At 49.0% G+C, this 21,459-nt stretch overlaps 2 protein-coding genes across 3 annotated transcripts in view; both read left to right on the top strand.

Moving 5' to 3' along the window:
* The first annotated feature begins 6,281 nt into the window (after positions 1-6,281).
* Positions 6,282-8,019, top strand: AGRP (agouti related neuropeptide). Its single transcript, XM_002826540.3, has 4 exons — positions 6,282-7,073; positions 7,189-7,321; positions 7,480-7,565; positions 7,772-8,019. The coding sequence occupies exons 2-4, from the start codon at positions 7,192-7,194 to the stop codon at positions 7,952-7,954; spliced, it is 399 nt and encodes a 132-aa protein (XP_002826586.1). The 5' UTR covers positions 6,282-7,073; positions 7,189-7,191; the 3' UTR covers positions 7,955-8,019.
* A 1,379-nt stretch (positions 8,020-9,398) lies between these two features.
* The window catches only part of ATP6V0D1 (ATPase H+ transporting V0 subunit d1), a 42,767-nt gene continuing 30,706 nt past the window's right edge, over positions 9,399-21,459 (top strand). Inside the window, exon 1 of one of the 2 annotated variants that reach the window (XM_063717091.1) lies at positions 9,399-9,642. In XM_063717091.1, the coding sequence (XP_063573161.1) occupies positions 9,513-9,642 (130 nt within the window). In that variant the 5' untranslated portion in view covers positions 9,399-9,512. 2 annotated transcript variants of the gene reach the window in all.

The following is a 21,459-nucleotide window of genomic DNA, read 5'->3' as shown; positions in this document are numbered from 1 at the left end:
TCACTTCTGGTCTCAAGGCTTGAACCGCCATGAAGGCAGAAATTCTATCCAGTTACCCTGGAAGTGGGAAACCGACAACCTGCATGGCATTTTTTGAAGCTAGACATGTAAACATCATTTAAAAGTTCTGTTTTCTTGGCTCACGCCTGTAACCCCAGCATTTTGGGAGGCCAAGGTGGGTGGATCACGAGGTCAGGAGATCGACACCATCCTGGCTAACACGGTGAAACCCTGTCTCTACTAAAAATTCAAAAAATTAGCCGGGCGTGGTGGCGGGTGCCTGCAGAACAGCTACTCGGGAGGCTGAGGCAGGAGAACGGCATGAACCTGGGAGGCAGAGCTTGCAGTGAGCCGAGATCGCACCACTGCACTCCAGCCTGGGCGACAGAGTGAGACTCCATCTCAAAAAAAAAAAAAAAAAAAAGTTCTGTTTTCTCTCTTTTCTTTAAAAACCTGAAGCTCTTAGCTGGATGTGGTGGCACATGCCTGTAATCCCAGCTACTCGGGAGACTGAGGCAGGAGAATTGCTTGAACCCAGGAGGCGGAGGTTGCAGCGAGCCGAGATCACGCCATTGTGCTCCAGCCTGGGCAACAGAGTGAGATTCCGTCTTAAAAAAAAAAAAAGTCTGAAGCTCTGGCAAACCTGGGCCTATATCTCTGCCTGCCATCAATGGCTTCTCCCTTCAGGCCAAACTCACACTCTTCAAACTGTTATTAAAATACCACAGGTTTGGTCTAGGTCATGCTGCTCACCACACAGAAAGCCAATCACTGAGACAATTATTGCCAAGGAAGAAGGCTTTAATCGGGTGCTGCAGGTGAGGAGATGGGAGATCAGTCTCAAATCCATCTCCCTGATGGACTAAAATTAGGAGTTTACATAGCAGGGAAGAAATGTAATTGTGTGTGGGAAAATGAACGCAAGGGGTAAGGAAGCAAATCATGATGAATAAGGGCCCTTGAGTCTCATTGTCTGGATGGGATGATCTGGTGGGTTTCAGTTCTTTGATACTTTTTGAGAGGACTGGCGGTCCTTTCCTGAGAGGGGAACTCAGATAAAACAAATATAAGTTTCAAGCTTTAAGATCAGAACGGTTGATTTCTGTTTATCCAAAAAAGCTGTCTATGGGGCTATTGGGTTGGTTTCAAAACTTCCCCACTATTGAGTCAGAGTGTGGTCATTGTTAATGCTGAAATACAGAACTAATCTTTTGTTTCCGAAAAAAAGTATGACAGGCCGGGCATGGTAGCTCATGGCTGTAATCCTACCACTTTGAGAGGCCGAGGTGGGTGGATCACCTGAAGTCAGGAGTTCAAGACCAGCCTGGCCAACATGGTGAAACCCCATCTACACTAAAAATACAAAAATTAGCTGGGTGTGGTGACACACACCTGTAATCCCAGCTACCTGGGAGGCTGAGGCAGGAAAATTGCTTGAACCCAGGAGGGGTTGCAGTGAGCTGAGATTGCGCCACTGCACTCCACCTGGGCGACAGAGCCAGACTTCATCTCAAAAAAAAAAAAAAAAAAAAAGTATGAAAATAAAAGAGAGGCCAAAGGGCCATGTGCTTCAGGGAAGATAAGAAATGGCATAATTGTGTATATGTGTGTGTGTGTGTGTGTGTGTAACTGGAGAAATATTCTTACGTATTTATTATTCAAAGTCGATCTGTGCTGAAAAATAAAACTCCAGGTGTCATTATTTCCGAGCATAGTGACCAGGGGGTCATTACAGGGTCAGACTCCCCAGTATGATTCTCAGCTCTACCGCTTGCAAGCTATTGACCTCAGACAAGACTGTGACAATATCCAGATGCCTCTGTAGTTTAAACTTCTCTGGACTGCTCATATATAGCCCGACTGCTATCTTAGCAAGAAAACACCCTGTACACGTGGCTTCAAGGCTGTACTAAAGAAAACATGAAATCCCATACCCCAAATTATTCTTTCTGGGATGAGAATATGCCCAAAGTCAATACTAGCCCAAGCCAAAAGCCAAATCTGGCTCCCATGGATAGGTTTCTGGCCCTGACTTTGGCAGATGGTGCTGGCCCATGTAACCTACTCTACCCCAAAGGCCACAGCAGGGGGAAGGCTCTGGAGGTCAGAACTTCTGTGAGAGTCACAGGCTGACCTTGGGGATGCTCACAGCCTGGGAGAACTCAGCTTAGGTCAAGTGAGGACCATCAGACCCTGTCCAGATCAGAGTAGCTCACTGAATTCTCCAGCCACAGCCTTCAGCAGTAGGTGCCAGCAGGATTTTCAAAACCAGGACCAGGGAATTTGGAGACAAAGGTGACTTTCTCCTATAGGATGCTGAGGGAGGAGAAAAGGAAAAAAGCAGTTGGGCAGACAGCTAAGTCTAGTCCTTGGTAAAATTCTTTTGAAAAATCAAAGCTACAGGCACAGATAGAGCAGCCTGGGGAAAAATCAAGCTGCAGCTGCACAGATAAGGGAGCAAGGCCCAGGATAGAGGCCTTTGTTCTTTGCGTAATCGGCAGGCTCCCAGGAAAATGTTTCCTCCCCTTTTCAGGCATGCAAATGGTGAGATCTGTGGGAACTTGCACAGGGAGGGGGATGGGGAGACTTACCTAAAACATACCTGCAACTACAGAGACAAGAGAAGCTACATATGCTTTCCTAAAGACATGCCCACAGCTGCACAGTTAACAGTAGTTACATAGATAGGGGAAGTTACACAAATAGCTACAGAGATGAGGGAAGTTTCTTTCTTTCTTTTTCTTTTTTTTTTTTTGAGACGGAGTCTCGCTCTGTCACCCAGGCTGGAGTGCAGTGATGCAATCTTGGCTCACTGCAACCCTCTGCCTCCAGGGTTCAAGCAATTCTCCTGCCTCAGCCTCCTGAGTAGCTGGAATTACAGGCACGTGCCACCATGCCTGGCTAATTTTTGTATTTTTAGTAGAGATGGAGTTTCACCATGTTGGTCAGGCTGGTCCCGGACTCCTGACCTGACCTTGTGATCCACCCTCCTCGGCCTCCCAAAGTGCTGGGATTACAGGCGGGAGCCACCGCGTCCAGCCAGACACTCCATTATTTTTTGAGCCGCTAATAAAGGAAAAGAAAAAATGTTTTCATTAAGACATAATATCCAATAAAAAATACAATACTTTTTTTTTTCTGTCACCCAGGCTGGAGTGCAGTGGCACTATCTTGGCTCACTGCAACCTCCGCCTCCTGGGTTCAAGTGATTCTCCTGCCTCAGCCTCCTGTGTAGCTGGGACTACAGGCACACACCACCACATCTGGCTAGTTTTTTATTTTTAGTGGAGACGAGGCTTCACCATATTGGCCAGGGTGGTCTCGAACTCCTGATCTCAGGTGATCTGCCCACTTTGGCCTCCCAAAGTGCTGGGATTACAGGTGTGAGCCACTGCACTTGGCAAAATACACAAGTCTTAAATGTGCAGCTTAATGAAATTTTACATACTTATATACCTGTGTGACCACCATTCAGATCAAGATACAAAACCTTTCCAACACCTCACATGTTTTCCTCATTTCCCCCCTCAGTCAATAATTCCCCACCCTCCCAGAGTTAACCGCTGTTGTGTTTATCGCCGTTTATTATAATTTTGCTTGGGTCTGAAAGTCATAGGGCTGGAATCATTTCATCCTCACTCTCTTCTGCAGCATGCTTCTTTCATTCAAACTTATGTCTGTGCAATTCATTCATGTTGCAGTGTGTAGCAGCAGTTCATTCTCTTTTCATTGCTGTGTAGTTGTCAATTATATAAACATACTTTGTTTGTTTGTTTCAGATAGGGTCTCACTCTGTCACCCATGCTGGAGTGCAGTGGTGCAATCTTGGTTCACTGCAACCTCTGCCTCCTGGATTCAAGCGATCCTCCCACCTCAGCCTCTCGAGAAGCTGGGACTACGGGCTTGTGCCACCATGTCTAGCTAATTTTTGTAATTTTTGAAGAGACAGGGTTTTGTCATGTTGCTCAGGCTGGTCTGGAACTCCTGAGCTCAAGTGATCCACCTGTCTCGGCCTTCCAAAGTGCCAGGATTACAGGTGTGAGCCACTGCGCCTGGCCCAATTATATCAGTATAATGTTATTATCCATTTTGCTGTTGATGGATATTTGGATTGTTTCCAGTTTTCTTTCTTTTTTTTTATTTTTTTAAGACAAGGTCTTGATGTGCATAATCTGGAATGCAGTACTGATTATGGCTCACTACAGCTTTAACCTCTTGGGATCAAGCAATCCTCCCCACCTCAGCCTCTGGAGTCGCTGGGACCACTGATGTGCACCACCGTGCCTGGCTATTTTTAAATTTTTTTGTAGAGATGTGGTCTCCCTATGTTACCCAGGCTGGTCTCAAACTCCTGGGCTCAAGAGAGTCTCCCACCTCGGCTTCCCAAAGTGGTGGGATTACAGGCATGAGCCACGGCACCAACTTTCTCTATCTTTTTGTTTTATTCCAACCCTCAAAGGATTGGATGATTCTGGAAACACCCTCACAGGCACACCTAGAAATAATATTTAACCAGATATCTGGGCATTCCTGGCCCAGTCAAGTTGACACATAAAATTAACCATCACAGATCCCCTCTAGCTCAGGGCTCAATACACCAGGCTGAGAGAACCCCCATCCATCCTTCTCCTCTCCCTGAATGACTGAGGAGACCGTGCCTCTCTAGGCAACCTCTGCCTTAGGAAATCCTACAGATGATTCACAGGAAACACATGGCTGTGCTCTCTGGGGCAGGGGCAGTGGGCTGGGTAGGGGTTTCAAAATCAACCCTGATTGACAGAGCCACGGGTGCTTGCAGTTTTTCCCTGCACTCCCCACCCTCTCCCCTGGACAAGGTGGGAACAGGGCCCTTGAAGGGGAGTACACTGCAGGAGGAAAAAGAAGAGAAGGGAGAGGGTTTGAGCACCCTTCTCTGTCCTCATGTGGTCTCTGGCACGAGCATGCACACTCTCCCTTCTCCTCCCTGCACAGAGTCCCTGTGTTCCGGGCCCACACCCTCACTCAGGAGGCTCTGCCTCCCCCAGGGTTTCCCAAATCCTCCTCCCAGAACATGCCACATACTTCTGGAGCTCCTTTTGCCAACAAGCATTGTCCTGGGAATATCAGGCTGGTTCCTTACTAGTAAAATTACCCACATAGTGAAACTTTTTTTTTTTTTGAGACGGAGTCTCACTCTGTCACCAGGCTGGAGTGTCACCAGGCTGGAGTGCAGTGGTACGATCTCAGCTAACCGCAACCTGCGCCTCCCAGGTCCCAGTTCAAGTAAATCTCCTGCCTCAGCCTCCCAAGTAGCTAGGGTCATAGGTGTGTGCCACCATGCCCAGCTAATTTTTGTATTTTTAATAGAGATGGGGCTTCACCATGTTGGCCAGGCTGGTCTTGAACTCCTGACCTCATGATCTGCCCATCTTGGCCTCCCAAAATGTTGGGATTACAGGCGTGAGCCACTGCACCCGGCCGTGAAACTTTTTTTTTTTTGTTTTGTTTTTGAGACAGAGTCTCGCTCAGTTACCCAGGCTGGAGTGCAGTGGTGCGATCTCTGCTCACTGCAGTCTCTGCCTCCCGTGTTACAAGTGATTTTCATGCCTCAGCCTCCCGGGTAGCTGGGATTACAGGTATGTGCTACCATGCCTGAATAATTTTTGTATTTTTAGTAGAGATAGGGTTTCACCATATTGGCCAGGCTGGTCTTGACCTCCTGACATCCAGTGATCCGCCCACCTTGGCCTCCCAAAATGCGGGGATTACAGGCATGAGCCACCGTGCCTGGCCACCCTTTATCTTCTTTTCTTTTTGAGACAGGATCTTGCTCTGTCGCTCAGCCTGGAGTGTGGTGATGCAGTCATAGCTCACTGCAACCTTGAATCCCTGTGCTCAAGCCATCCTCCCACCTCAGCCTCTACTACAGGCATGCACCACTACGCCCAGCTATTTTTTTATTTTTTGTAGTAACAGGGTCTCACCATGATACCCAGGCTGGTCTTTAACCCCTGGCCTCGTGATCTTCCCACCTTGGCCTCTCAAAATGCTGGAATTACAGGTGTGAGCCACCATACTTGGCCCCCTTCATATTTTTTTCCACTGCCTTGTGCCAACCCAGTTTGTGCACTGGGGCCTTGTGATCCTCTCAAAGCTGATTCAGCCTGCATTCCTTTCCCAGATGGACACGTGTGTGATAAACAGCTCTGCAGTGGGGTGAGGGAAGGCAGGGGCAGTGGGGTCCTGTATGTCCTGCCATCTCCACAAAAGGGCAGTCCTTACCCCAGCCTTGTGCTGACGAGACCAGGCACAGACAGTCCTGACGACACAGGGCGGAAGGGAGCAGCCATTAGCGCTAATGAGGCGGGCGGCCTGAAAGCTTTGTACTCTGCAGTGGCTCGCCCACCCAGGGAACAATTCGTTCTGTTTCCTTGGCTTCCAGGAACCCCAGGCGGAAAGGGGTTTGGGGACAGGAGCAGGAGTGGGGGGTCTTGGAGAAACCTGGAGGGAGAAAGGGAGGGGAGGACCAGAAATGCAGTCAGGAGGGCCTGGGATTGGTTAGGTGGGCTTTTCTTTCCCCATTCCCTCCAGAGAAACCCAGGTTCTGGTTCTGCACCTACCCCTGCCCAACAGTGGCCATTGGCCCATCACCCTCTCCAATGTCCTTGACCCGAATTCTTGGAAGCACAGGAAACAACATGCCATATAGGGGTTGAGTAAGCATCTCTGGGGCCACAAATTAAATTAAGCTTTCAGGGCCGCCTGCCTTGTTATCGCTAATGGTTCCAGCCCTGCTCAGCTCCTAGGTCCCTGTCCTGTGGAAATTTGGGGACCCTGGGCACCCTCTCTTGCTCCCAAATTTTAATTGGCTCCTGGAAACCTCACCCCAAATTGGAGATAGGCACTCCTCTTGTAGAACAAAAGGCTCAGGTTCAGGGAGTGAGGGCCTGAACTGTGCCCCCACCATCCAGGAAGGGTCCTTCACGGCCTGGCTGCAGGGATCAGTCACGTGTGGCCCTTCATTAGGCCCTGCCATATAAGCCGAGGGCACAGGGTGGCCAGGAACTCTCTAGGCAAGAATCCCGGAGGCAGAGGTGAGTCCTCAGGTTGGGCAGGGACTCCCCCTCTCTGTGGGGTCTCTATCTGGGCAACTAGAGGGGACTCCAAGGATGAAGAGGGACTAAGTGGTGCATCTTCCTGCTGAGCCAGGCCATGCTGACCGCAGCAGTGCTGAGCTGTGCCCTGCTGCTGGCACTGCCTGCCACGCAAGGAGCCCAGATGGGCTTGGCCCCCCTGGAGGGCATCAGAAGGCCTGACCAGGCCCTGTTCCCAGAGCTCCCAGGTCAGTGTGAGCAAAGGTGGGACTGGGCGGGGACTGAATACCCTCTGGCCACAAATTGTCTCCCCTGGCATAAACCCTCTTTCTCCCTTCCCAAACCCTCCCCTGGGAGGTGGGTGCTTTGTGCATGGGGGTTCCTGCCCTCACATCCTCTGCCCCAGGCCTGGGCCTGCAGGCCCCACTGAAGAAGACAACTGCAGAACAGGCAGAAGAGGATCTGTTGCAGGAGGCTCAGGCTTTGGCAGAGGTAACTGCTCAGGGAAAAGGGTAAGGTGGTGGCACTTGGGGGGGGGCACTGGGTATTAGCTCCTCTCCCCAGCTCCAAACTCCCTCACCAGCGACAACACTACAGACCACCTCTCCCCATGCTCCACTGCCATCCTGCACAGGTTGGGACAGGTAAGGTCCCTGGATCTGTCTTTAGAGGCCCGTGCTGGTTCCCCACCCCTGCAGGTACTAGACCCGCAGGACCGTGAGCCCCGCTCCTCACGTCGCTGCGTAAGGCTGCATGAGTCCTGCCTGGGACAGCAGGTGCCTTGCTGTGACCCGTGCGCCACGTGCTACTGCCGCTTCTTCAATGCCTTCTGCTACTGCCGCAAGCTGGGTACTGCCATGAACCCCTGCAGCCGCACCTAGCTGGCCAACGTCAGGGTCAGGGCTAGGGTAGGGGCAAGGAAACTCGAATAAAGGATGGGACCAACCCCAAGGCTGTGATTATTTCAAACGTGGCCGTCAAAGGAGGGAGGGTTCATGGAGGCGGTGGGAGTGTCGCCAAGCCAAGAAATCACACATACTCTTATCCCAGGGCCTGGGCTACCCTATCATAGGAGGCACATACACGGGCGCTTTTAGGGGTCCTGGTGCCCCTGGGAAAAGTAGAGAAGAGCCGCACTCCAGCTTTCGAAAATCTTATACAGCAAGTGCGGGGAAAGCAGGACGCAGCGTGGCACAGGGGCTATCACTCCTGGCTAAAGAATAAGCCTTAGGCTCCAGGGCTTGCTTGCTGCTACTTCCACGCAAAGCCTGCCCCTCATCCTGTTACCAGAGGGAAGGCCGGGAGTGTGCGTTGTTCAGGTCCTTAGCGTTTTGAACAAAGAACTGAACAAAACCCAGAAAGCAACAAACGAATGACACACAGGAAGGAAGCAGAAAGCTGGGATTTGTTAAAGCGAGAAAGCACTACGCAGGGTGGGAGTGGGCCTGAGCAAGAGGCTGAAGGGACTCAGTTACAAAGTTTTCTGGGTTTTAAGTACTTCTTTTGCGGTCCCTGTCCGTTACCCCTTATCTGGATGAAGGGTTTGGTCCATGGCTAATTAACCCATTTATGCCTGAGGTTGCAATCTTTTGAATTTTTGCAATCAGACCTTGGCCACGACCTTGAGCAGTAGGATATAAATAACTCCCATATGCTTAGCGTTCCAATAATGGAACACTAGGCATAAATGGGGCTAAGGTGAATTGGCGCCCTATGCAGATGAAGGGATGGCCCGTGCTTGGCCCGCAGCCAATCCAAGGCACTCTCCCTTTCAATTGAGACGTGGTGGAAGGGGGAGGGTTGTGGGGACAGTGGCCTTTGATCCTTTGTTACTTGGACATGGGGAGATGGGGTTTTTCTTTTTGGTTTAGCTTTAGGAAATTCGCCTTAGTTGGCCGCCGGTTCCCTGCCCCCAGACCTTGGTGTTTTCCCTTGATTCAGCTTCAGAATTCAGCACGTATTGGCCTCAAGTTCCCCGCCTCCAGACCCTATCCTCCTGCCTCAATCGGACCTCAGTTTCCCTCTGGGGAGGAGGCTGGCCCAGCAGTCTGGAAACTTTCCAAGCTTGAGAAGGGCTCGCTCCCTTCTTTACCCCGCCCGCCCCTGCAGCGCCAAGTGCAGCAAACCCGGGAAAGCTAGAGAAGGTCCAGTCAAATCCCTGCGGCCACGGCCGCCACCACGCGGCCGGCCTCAAACGTCCTCTTCTTAGCGCGCAGTCGCCACAGGGCCATCCCGAGCCCACGCCTGCGCCGCGCTTCCGCGCAGCCACCCGGAAGCCGGGTGCCGCTCAGAGCCTCGCCCCCTTGTGGTCACGTGAGGCGCTAGCGCGTCACCTGACGCACTTGACAGCCCGCTGAGGACGCAGCGTCAGCTGATCTGGGAGTCGCGATTCGTGCCGGCCGGTCCAGGTTCTCCGGTCCCGCCGCTCCCGCAGCAGCCATGTCATTCTTCCCGGAGCTTTACTTTAACGTGGACAATGGCTACTTGGAGGGACTGGTGCGCGGCCTGAAGGCCGGGGTGCTCAGCCAGGCCGACTACCTCAACCTGGTGCAGTGCGAGACGCTCGAGGGTGAGCCAGGGCCGCGAAAGGCGGGGATAGAGGCTGGCGGGGGCCTGAGGGTTCAGAGGTGTAGGCCGGGAAGCCGGAAGCGGGGGTCTTGAAGGGCCTGAGAGGCCTCTCTGGGAATCCTGGGGCCGATAGCGGACGCGCGGGAGCGGGATCTACCTCTAGCTGTGGCTCGCCGCGGGCCCAAACGCAAACAAGGCTTTAAGAACCGCAGTTGTTCGCCTCTGCTTGGGCCACCTTTTCTCTCGCTGTGCTCACCCTGCAGTTTGGAAGGAGGGGGTGTTTCGGAGGTAGTTGGTCGGTGCGAGGTGTGGCCATACAAGCCTCTTTATCCTGACGTAGCCCGAGAGCTGTCCCGTAGCAACGCTTAGGGAAGCTAAGCGGAAAAGTCCCGTACCTCTTCCCCCTCCCCCCAGCAAGACACTAAGATCTTTGGGATCATTGTGTCTTCGCGTTGGCCTGCAGGGTGAGCCTTCCTGGGGAATTGCTGAGCCAGTTTAGCGAGGGTTTTCTCCCAACTCTGAACTGCTGGCTGGGCATTATCTCCTGAAGGCAATGTTTGGGAGAACAAGGGTGGCCCTTGCAGGTCTGGAAGTTCATATACAAGTATTTGGCCAATTAATCCCACCCCCTCAGCGAGGGGGATGCCTGTTGGGACAGGGTTTCTGAGCACAAGAATAATGAGAAACCGAGTTCCCCTTTCTTCTCAGCACACAGCTCCAGAGTGGCGTTGACTTCTGAGGCACAGCTCCAACAGATGTACCGAGTTAGAGATGTCCCTAATTCCAGTCTTTGCCAACCACTCCGGCTCCAGGTGGTAGGGAAGGGAAGGGTGGCCAGGATGTGAGGAGATCCCTGATCCTCAAGTGGTACTCTTGAGCAGAGGTGCTGATAGCCTCGTAATTGGTAGCTGGGTGGGGGGAGGATGGCCAGATGTTTCATCCACTAGAGAACATTTTCTCATCAGAAACTTCTTGAGGTTAAAAGTGAGCTCAAATAAAAAAATCATTTATTGTTTGCCTTACAAACTAGACCAGTAGAGTGAAAATAAATACCTTTAAAATAGAAAACTTACCGTTAAAATACAATAATTGTAGGTGTTATGATTTTAATGTAAATCTGCCGTACAGGCTGAGCGCGGTGGCTCACGCCTGTGATCCCAGCACTTTGGGAGGCCAAGGCGGGTGGATCACGAGGGCAGGAGTTCGGGACCAGCCTGGCCAAAATGGTGAAACCATGTCTCTACTCAAGATACAAAAAATTAGCTGGGCGTGGTGGCAGGCGTCTGTAATCCCAGCTACTCGGGAGACTGAGGCAGGAGAATTGCTTGAACCTGGGAGGCAGAGGTTGCAGTGAGCCAAGACTGCACCACTGCACTCCAGCCTGCGCAACAGAGCGAGATCCCGTCTCAAAAAAAAAAAAAAATCGGCAGTACAATAATTGTAGGTGTTATGATGTTAACTTACATCTGCAAGAAAAGTTGTTTACCTTACTTATGTGAGTGGAGGTGGGGAAGGAGAGCACTTTAGGGTGCTGGATTGTAGGCATCTGCCAGCAACCGATTACCCTTACTGTGGGAAAAAGGGGAGAAATAGAGGGAGGCTGCCTGGGACAGGGCCTGGCACACAGTTGGAGCTTAATGTGAGTTTTGTGGACTGCCTGGGACTTGTCGAAGGTCTTTATTTGCCTAAATCTAAGGTGAACATCATTGATCATCAATAGACATTCGGTTGTTTTTTTCCCTTCTTGACTTTCCTCACTCCTGCTGCTGTCCACTCTCCTATAACAGCTTCTGGGGGCACAGGGTTCTTCCCATCTTCCCAGGGGACCCTCTGTCATCCCCCATAAACATGTTAGGCCATTCTTTCTACACATTTTTCCTATAACACTGCTCAACATAGGCACCCACCCTCCCGCCCCCTGCCCCACCTTGTAGAATACCATCCAGATCTTTAGTGTATCATTCAGGGATCCTTTGCTCATTCACACACATTTCTTTCTTTTCTTTTTTTTTTTTTTGAAACAAGAGTCTGGCGCTGTCACCCAGGCTGGAGTGCAGTGGCGCGATCTCCGCTCACTGCAACCTCCACCTCACCAGTTCAAGCCATTCTCATGCCTCAGCCTCGTGAGTAGCTGGGATTACAGGCATGTGCCACCATGCCCGGCTAATTTTTGTATTTTTTAGTAGAGAAGATTTTGCCATATTGGCCAGGCTGGTCTCGAACTCCTGACCTCAAGTGATCCACCCACCTTGGCCTCCCAAAGTACTGGGATTGCAGGCGTGAGCCACCACGCTTGGCCATTCACACACATTTCTATCCCTCATATCCCTCATGCAAGCCATCCCTCCAGCACTTGGTGCACAAAGTGTGGTGGACTTTGGAGTCAGGCAAACCTGGGGTTGAATTCCAATCCTGCCAATTACTGGACTACTTTAGATAACCTATTTAACACCTCCGGGCCTTGGGTTTTTCAACTGGTATATTAACAGCACCTATCTCATACAGGTTGTGAAATGTCAACAGGCTACAACATGTAAAACACTTAGCCCAGCACAAAGGACAGAGTAAGCACTAGGTAAATGTTAGCCCTTGTTTTCAGTATTGTTTGTACTTGTACCCTCCAGAATTTCACTTTCCTCTTTTCTCTTTAAAACTGTTTATTGACAGGGCGCAGTGGCTCATGCCTGTAATCCCAGCACTTTGGGAGGCCGAGATGGGTGGATCACGAGGTCAGGAGATCGAGACCATCCTGGCTAACACGGTGAAACTCCGTCTCTACTAAAAATAGAAAAAAATCAGCCTTGTGTGGTGGCAGGTGCCTGTAGTCCCAGCTACTCGGGAGGCTGAGGCAGGGAATGGAGTGAACCCGGGAGGCGGAGCTTGCAGTGAGCCAAGATCGCGCCACTGCGCTCCAGCCTGGGCGATAGAGCGAGACTCCGTCTCAAAAAACAAAAACAAAAAACTGTTTATTATGGATACTGTCAAACATGTACAAATAAGAAGCAATAATATAATGAGCCCCTAAGTAATAATCATCTAACTACAACAATCATAAATTCTTATTGATAGAATAATTACCTGTCTTGTTTCAATACTAGTTCCATTTATACCCCCCAGTCCCAAATTATTCAGAAGTAAGTCCCAGACAGCATCCCATTTCAGTTGTAAATATTTCAGCATCTCTGAAAAAAGTCATGAGTATTTAAAAAAAAGACAATATTATTCCTCCTTCCTTAAAAACGTAATTTGTTAATGTAATCAGATATCCATTTAGTGTTCAAATTCCCCTGATTGTCTCAAATTTTTAAAATATGATTTATTTGTTTCAATTGGGATCCAAATTTATTTCAATTGGGATCCAAATATGATCCATACATTTCAGTTGATACTCTCTCAAGTATTTTAATGTATAGATTGAAGTTAGATCACTTGATTTATAGATTTTCCATCCATCTCAATTTTACTGATCCCATCTCTGACATATAGTTGAACTTGTTCCTCTGTCCCTTGTTCCCACTTTAAATTAGTAGTAGATCTAGAGGCTTGCTCAGATTTTGGTTCAATCCTTTTTTTTTTTTGTAAATACTTAATAGGTGATGTTTGTACTTCTTTTTTTTTTTTTTTTAATTTGAGACAGAGTCTCACTCTGCTGCCCAGGCTGGAGTGCAATGGCGCGATCTCGGCTCACTGCAACCTCTGCCTCCCAGGTTCAAGTAATTCTCCTGCCTCAGCCTCCCAAGTAGCTGGGATTACAGGCACCTGCCACCCGGCTAGTTTTTTTTGTACTTTTAGTAGAGATGGGGTTTCACCATGTTGGCCAGGCTGGTCTGGGACTCCTGACCTCAGGTGATCCACCCACCTCAGCCTCCCAAAGTGTCAGGATTACAGGCGTGAGCCACTACACCCAGCCAATGTTTGTACCTCTATTGGGAGGCACATAATACCTAGTTTCTCTTTTTATGATGTAAGGAATAATTGACATTTATTGACTGGAGCCATCATTTCATTGGGGGTTGCAAAATAGTGCTATTCTAATTCTGTTTCCTTCTGTAGTTGCCAGCTTGACTACTTCTATGCCTGTAAACTTCCAGTAATCAACTACTTAGTTATCCTGAGATACAGTCTGTATAGGAGAGGTTAAGATAAATGCTTATTTCTTTCCAATAGTTACCAGGTTTCAAAATAATGAGTTGTTTCACTGACATCCTCCAAAAATGACTAATGAGGTTTTGTGACTAAACCAACCAAAATTTGTTTAGTATTATAACACACTAATGGATTTTAATGTATTTATTATGTTTCAGTTGATTAATCTTATTGATGCTTAAATTGTCTCTTGGCCAGTGGAAGCTTTTTCGGTTGACTGCCAAGTCTTTTTTATATAACCCTGTAGCCATTGAAAGCTTCCTTACTGAGATATCTGTTTTTTTTTTTTTGGAATGGAATCTTGTTTTCTTGCCCAGGCTGGAGTGCAGTGGCACATTCTCAGCTCACTGCAACCTCTGCCTCCCAGGTTCAAGTGATTTTCCTGCCTCAGCCTCTCAGGTTCAAGTGATTTTCCTGCCTCAGTCTCCTGAGTAGCTGTGACTACAGGCCTACGCTACCATGCCTGGCTAATTTTTAGTAGAGATGGGGTTATACCATTTTAGCCAGGTTGGTCTTGAACTCCTGACCTCAGGTGATCCACCCATCTTGGCCTCCCAAAGTGCTGGGATTACAGGTGTGAGCCACTCCGTCTGGCCTGGGATGCCCATATGTTCGAATCTTACCTTGAACATTTCTTGACCCAGACCTAGAGTCTTCATTTCTCTTAGGAGACTTGGTTCTTTTTATTAAAAAATTGTATTTAGAGACCACAATCTGAGTCATATGGGGTTCTCACTGATACTGTATTGGACATCAGTCTTGGTTTTTTCCATGGCTAGTTTAGCTCTTCTCTTACTCAGAAACTTGGAAAATACAGAGAAGCAAATGGCTTGCTGGATTATGTAGCACTGCTTCAGCTGATGAGTACCAGAATGCCAGTTTCCTAATTTGGAATGGGAGCTCTACCTGGTACTTGGGCCAGTCAGGACATCTCCCTCCTGTTGTAAAGAAATATAATTAACACTCAAGAGGAGTCCTGTGACCTTCTCAACTTCCATGTGAGCTAGTGGTCCTGAAGGTTGTTCTTCTCAGCCAGAGAGTTAGATCGTTGGAGGCCATGGGTGAAGCGCCCATGTGTGATGTGCTGGCTGTTGTCCAGAACACTTTTATCCCTCTCTACCCTGATTCATTTGTCTTCTGTCCATTACATCTCTTTGTGCCTTTCAACATTATTTCACAAGAGACAATTTTATGCAGGAAGAAGAGAGACTCCAGGCTGGGCTTGGCCAATCGCCAGTCGCAATGTCACATGAAACTGCAGATGCAAATGTTGATGGTGTGGCAAGTCGTTTAGCACAGACTGTGGGGTGGTTAGGAGTGTGGCTGGAAAGTTAAGGAGAGATTAGCTCTTGAAGGATTGTAAAAACCATAGAAAGGACTCTGTCCTGAGTGCAGGGGATGGGATAGTAAAACTATTAGACTTATACTTTACAGGATACCTGCGGTTTGAAGGTGGAGGCCACCCTGGAGGCAGAAAGAACAGTTTGCAGGTTCTTATGGTAATCCAGGCTGGGGGTGAAGGCAGCCTGACCTCAAGCATTGGCTGGGAGTATTGTAGGAGAATTTTAGGAAGAGGATTTGATAGGACTTGAGGATTGGGTAAGAAGGCTGGGGGAAGAATAAGTCAAGGTCAATGTCCTCATCTCTGGCTTAGGCAACTATGTAGGTGGCAAAATGAAATGACGGTGGCATGTAGGAGAAGGAACAGGTTCGAGGAGTGAGAAGATGAAATTGAGGGGTCTGTGAGCCATCTGAGTGGAGATACGAAGGCTATTTTTGGTGCTCAGGTGTGACAGTTCTGAGCTTGGGAAATTGAAGTAGTGGTGTGTCCACGGTCCCCAAGAGATAACCATGGAATCAGAAGAGTAGAGGCTGAAGATGGGACCCTCCCCCAGGAAGCACTTCAGTTGATCAAAGGACTTGGGGGAAGATGATGGTCCTGCCAAAAAGGCCAAAGGCATTCCCTGAAATGTGGGTAGCTCCAAAGGAGAGCCTGAAAATAAATGAGGTAGTGAGTGCCAAATGTGGCCAAGAGATTGATAAAGTCAGCCTTCCATTTGGTTTTGCCATTCAGAGGTCATAGGAGACCTTAATGAGAACAGAAGAAGGTGAGGCTAGAAGGTGACAGCAGTGGATGGGCAGAGACAATGTCTAGACAGTTAGAGAAGACCTTACTGATGAACCGATCCCAGTGCAGCCACTTAACTGGTTTTGTGACCTTGGGCAAGTCATTTATCCTCAGCTGTAAAATGGGAATAATATTAGGGTCTCTGAGATGTTTGTGAAGTGTAAGCACAGGGCCTGGGACCAAGTGAACAGTTGGAGAGGCCAGCTGCTCCACTGTGGTTATTCCCTGCCGTCACTCCTAGGAGACAGGTGCCATGGCGGGCCTTGAGTGGCTGATACAACTATGTCACACAGGTCTTGCTTAGGGCAAGTGTGCCTGTCTAACAGGCAGACTGAGTGACCATCAAAACAGCATTGAGTGCACAGTAGGTGCAGGGTACTTTAGGGAGGGGATATGTTATGTGGTGGGTGATGGTTAATGGGTATGGGCTTTATTTTTGGGGTGATAAAAACGTCCTAAAAGTGGCCAGACATGGTGGCTCATGCTTGTAGTCCCAGCACTTTAGAAGGCCGAGTCGGGGGGATCACAAGGTCAGGAGTTTGATACCAGCCTGGCCAACATGGTGAGACCCCCATCTCTACTAAAAATACAAAAAATTGGCTGGGTGCGATGGCTCATGCCTGTAATCCCAGCACTTTGGGAGGCCGAGGTGGGCAGATCACGAGGTCAGGAGATCGAGACCATCCTGGGTAATGCAGTGAAACCCCGTCTCTACTAAAAATACAAAAAATTAGCCGGGCACGGTGGTGGGCACCTATAGTCCCAGCTACTCGGGAGGCTGAGGCAGGAGAATGGCATGAACCTGGGAGGTGGAGCTTGCAGTGAGCCGAGATTGCACCACTGCACTCCAGCCGGGGCGACCGAGCGAGACTCCGTCTCAAACAAACAAAACCACAAAAAATTAGCTGGGCATAGTGGTGGGCACCTGTAATCTCAGCTACTTGGGAGGCTGAGGCAGGAAAATCACTTGAACCCGGGAGGTGGAGGTTGCAATGAGCTGAGATTGCACCATTGCACTGCAGCCTGCGTGACAAGAGTGAGACTCCATCTAAAAAAAAAAAAAGTCCTAAAACTGATTGTGGGGGTGGTTGCACAGTTCTGTGAGTATACTAAAAACCATGAATTGTACACTTTAAGTTGGCAAATTGTATGGCAAATGAATTATATCTCAGTAAAGCTGTTGCCGCCCCGCCCCCCCCAGCCCCAAATTAGCCAGGCTAGGAGGTGGGAAGAGCACAGGGAGAAGGAATGGCATTAGTAGTCTCAGAAACACGAAACTGCCTCGTGCATGATAGCAGCCTTGGGAGGTGGAAGGAGAAAGTAGAGTGTGTGTCGAGGGTTTGCAGCAGCAAGGTCTGGATAGATGCATTGGGCTGGTTCCTGGAAGGCTGTGGGTGTCTTAGAAGGACATATTGCTCAGGAAGGATGAGAGTTAATGGTAAAAAAATTTTTAAAAAGAGAGAGATACTTAGGTTAAGGTTAATGTGTAGGAAATGTCTTGTTTAGGATTTTCTGTGTATGGTCTTGCCTGGAAATTTTTTTTTTTTTTTTTGAGACAGAGTCTCGCTCTGTCGCCCAGGCTGGAGTGCAGTGGCGCGATCTCGGCTCACTGCAAGCTCCGCCTCCTGGGTTCACGCCATTCTCCTGCCTCAGCCTCCCAAGTAGCTGGGACTACAGGCACCCGCCACCACGCCCGGCTAATTTTTTGTATTTTGTTTAGTAGAGACAGGGTTTTACCGTGTTAGCCAGGATGGTCTTGATCTCCTGTCCTCGTGATCCGCCCGTCTCGGCCTCCCAAAGTGCTGGGATTACAGGCGGGAGCCACCGCGCCCAGCCACCTGGAAATATTTTATACATTTCATTTTGTTTGCCAAAGGAAACTCTATTGAATTGGTGAAATTAGATGACCACAACTTGGACAGCAAGATGAGCTTAGCTCATTCCTAAATTCCTCTGAGTCAAACGTGATCCAAAGGAAGAGATGACATGGTACTGGCAATCTAGTGACTACAAGCAAGAGAGGGGAGCTGGTGGCTGGGGGAGGGCATTGGGAGAAGGGTGTGCAGAAGGCAGTAATGGAAGGAGCATTTACTCTGTGGAAGGAAGGGAACAAGCATGTTGAGTTGTGAGAGCCTGGGCCCCACACAAGCCTAAAATTTTTCCCTCTTGTTAGCCCCACTGCCCTGGGCAGTGGCATTGCTGCACAAGGAGACCCAGTGCTCAGTGGCGGATGAACTGGCACAGATTGTTGGTGGTGCCTGGCAGCCTGCTGCACTCGTTGCTCCCCTCCAGCTTGCTGCTGCTGCTGTCTGTGAGGATGAGGCCCCAGAGCAGGAATGGAGGCAAGGGCTAGGCATGGGAGAGGTTTGGCATCTCTCTGTCATGAGCCAGTGTGGGAACCTAACCCCTCAGTGGGTGAAGAAATGGGGAATTGTGGAGGAGGTAGGGTTGGTGGTGTGATACAATTAGAAACTCACTGGGACTGGCGTGGTGGCTCATGCCTGTAATCTCAGCCACTTAGGAGGCTGAGGTGGGAGAATCATTTGAGCCCAGGAGTTTGAGGCCAACCTGGGCAACATAGTGAGAACCACCCCCTGCCCAATCTCTAAAAAAAATAATAATATGGGAGGCTGAGGTGGGAAGGTCGCTTGAGCCTGGGAGGTTGAGGCTGCAGTGAGCCGTGATCACACCACTACACTCCAGCCTGGGCAACAGAGAGAGACCCTGTCTCAAAAAAGAAATAATAATAATAATTAATTTTTTTAAAAAAAGAAACTTGCTCTGAGGGAGAGGATGATTAATCTGTACAAAATTACAGCTAGATAGGAGAAATAAGTTCTATTCTATACCATAGGGTGACTATATTTAACAATAATTTATTATATATTTTCAAACTGCTGTAAGAGAGGATTTTGAATGTTCTCAACACAAAGAAATAATAGGCCACGTGTGGTGGCTCATGCCTGTAATCCCAGCCCTTTAGGAGGCTGCGGCAGGTAGATCGCTTGAGTTCAGAAGTTTGAGACCAGCCTGGGCAACATGGTGAAACCCCCATATCTATTAAGAATACAAAAATTAGCCGGGCGTGGTGGCGCATGCCTGTAATCCCCAGCTACTTGGGAGGGTGAGGCAGGAGAATTGCTTGAACCCAGGAGGCAGAGGTTGCAGTGAGCCAGGATCACGCCCACTGTACTCCAGTCTGGACAACAGAACCAGACTCTGTCTCAAAAACAAAGAAATAATAAATGTTTGAGTTGATGGATATGCTAATTACCCTGAATTGATCATTATACAGTGTATATATGTATCAGAATATCACATGTATCCTATAAATATGTGCAATTGTTACACATCAGTTATAAACAAAAAAGAAACTTGCTCTGAGGCTCTAGAGGATGGATTTGCGGGAGCAGGCCAGAAGCAGGACACTTGCTAGCCGCTCTTGCAACTCTCCAGGTAGGAGAATATGGACTAACCGGGGCCGGAGTGGAATGAGGGGGGATGAAGGACCAGGTCAGAGATCAGCTTGGGAGATGAAACCCACAAGATTGGTCCAGTTTTTATTAGATGTGGGGTGAAGGGGGTTAGAAGTCAGGCTGCTGGCTTAATAAATGACTGGGTGGATGCTGGAGCTCCTTTTGAGATGGGGGCTACCAGAGAAGGGATAGGAAATTTAGGGGTGCAGATTGGGGGGTGGGAGGGGAAGTATTCTATCTCAGATGTCTGAGGGAGTCTGGCAGGCAGTTGGCTGTGTGAGGAAGTAACACTAAAGATATTAACCTGGAAGTTACCAGTACACTGGCTGGTGGCAGTTAGGCCCGCGCCAGGCCATCTGTTGGCTCGTAGCCAGGGCAAGCCTGCCTTGGAAGCCTAGCTCTGCCCACAAGTCCTGCCAGGAGGCTAGAGAGCAGCCTTAACTGTGGGCCAAGTGGACACAAGTGTGGCCTAACGAGGACACCTGGCATGGAGCCCAGTTTGGCAAGCGGAGCAGAGAGAGGGACAGCCGGGCTCTCCCTCCAGATTCCTGCCGTGTCTCTTCCTGCATGATGCTGGGGCATGGTGGTTTTTTGTTTTCTTGTTTTCTTTTTGACTAAATATAATTTTTTAATTCCAAAAAGTTGGTAGAAGGATGACTTGGTGTAGACTCTCCAAGGGGTATACATTGTCACCCCTTTGTCAAAACACTGCATGTATATACCGTGTGACCCTGCAACTCAACTTATAAGATTGTGTCCCGTAGATTAGCATGGGATAGCATGTACAGAGGTATTTACGCCAGCCTTGTTGGTAACAGCAAACTGTTAGAACCAATGGAATATCTAGTGATTTGGTTATGGTCTGGTTAAATAAACCATAGTCTATTCTTACAATGGAATACTACAAGAGAGTGCTCAAAAGCATGAAGTTCCATAAGGGCTGATTTAGAAATATATTGTTAGGTGAAAAGTTGCAAAGCGTTACATGTAATCCCTCATCTTGGTAGACTACCAGATGGACATACACATGTTTTTGGAAGCATAGGCGCCAAGTTGTCATGAGTGACAACCTCTGGGGAGAGGGATTTATAGAGGCTGGGAGGGGGAAGATTTCAATGTTAACTTTTTATGTACTCTTCTATTGTTTAAATGTATTACAGTGAACACATTTTATAATTTGAAACATTCAATAAAGATATTTAAGGAAAATTAGGACATATAGGTAAGCAAAGAGAAGGGTACCCACACCCAGCAGCCATCAAAGCTGAGGCCTGTGCTGGAGAGCCTGGGACCTTTGTGGTCCAGGTTTTGTTTCGCAGCATTGTAGGGCTGGTCTGAGTCTTAGGGAACCCCCATGAAGCCACTTCTCTTTACACCTGAAGACTCCTAAGTCCGATGGGGGTGCTTGAGGGCCCAGGCCAGAGCTGGACTCTTCTCATGTTAGCTGGCCAGAGCTGCAGGGCCCCTGTCCAGGTACAGCCCCTGTGAGCAAGTGACCACTTACCTGACTGTTTTTCTGTCTGTCCTTTGCCTCTTCCTCCTGACCCCTACTCCTGTATTCCCTTTGTTGGTTACATCTTGCACTGGCATATACTTTAGCCAGATTTTATAATTTATTTATTTATTTATTTTGAGAAGGAGTCTTGCTTTGTTTCCTAGGCTGGAGTGCAATGGCGCAATCTCGGCTCGCTGCAACCTCCGCCTCCCGGGTTGAAGCGATCCTCCTGCCTCAGCCTTCTGAGTAGCTGGGATTACAGGCGCGTGCCACCACACCTGGCTAATTTTTGTATTTTTAGTAGAGACGGGGTTTCACCATGTTGGTCAGGCTGGTCTCGAACTCCTGACCTTGTGATCCACCTGCCTTGGCCTCCCAGAGTGATGGGATTACAGGTATGAGCCACTGCGCCTGGCCTTTAGCCCAATTTTATCTGAGAAGCTATTTATGGTCAAGTCAGTAAGAGTCCCCACAGGAGCCAATAACTGCTGTTTCCAAATCCCTGCCACAGGATGTCTTGTCAGAACTTGCTCTGGTGGGTGATAACATATACTTTTTCTTGGGTTTACTCAG

Source organism: Pongo abelii, chromosome 18, assembly GCF_028885655.2.
Source record: "Pongo abelii isolate AG06213 chromosome 18, NHGRI_mPonAbe1-v2.0_pri, whole genome shotgun sequence".
In the NCBI taxonomy this organism is placed as follows: domain Eukaryota; kingdom Metazoa; phylum Chordata; class Mammalia; order Primates; family Hominidae; genus Pongo; species Pongo abelii.
The sequence above is the reverse complement of the archived record's forward strand: the minus strand, read 5'-3'. Positions and strand labels throughout refer to the sequence as shown.

Coding starts and splice junctions, on each gene's coding strand:
- AGRP (XM_002826540.3), top strand. CDS start 7,192: ATGCTGACCGCAGCAGTGCTGAGCTGTGCCCTGCTGCTGGCACTGCCT. Junction 7,322..7,479: donor CCTGTTCCCAGAGCTCCCAG/GTCAGTGTGAGC, acceptor CCTCTGCCCCAG/GCCTGGGCCTGCAGGCCCCA. Junction 7,566..7,771: donor AGGCTCAGGCTTTGGCAGAG/GTAACTGCTCAG, acceptor CCACCCCTGCAG/GTACTAGACCCGCAGGACCG.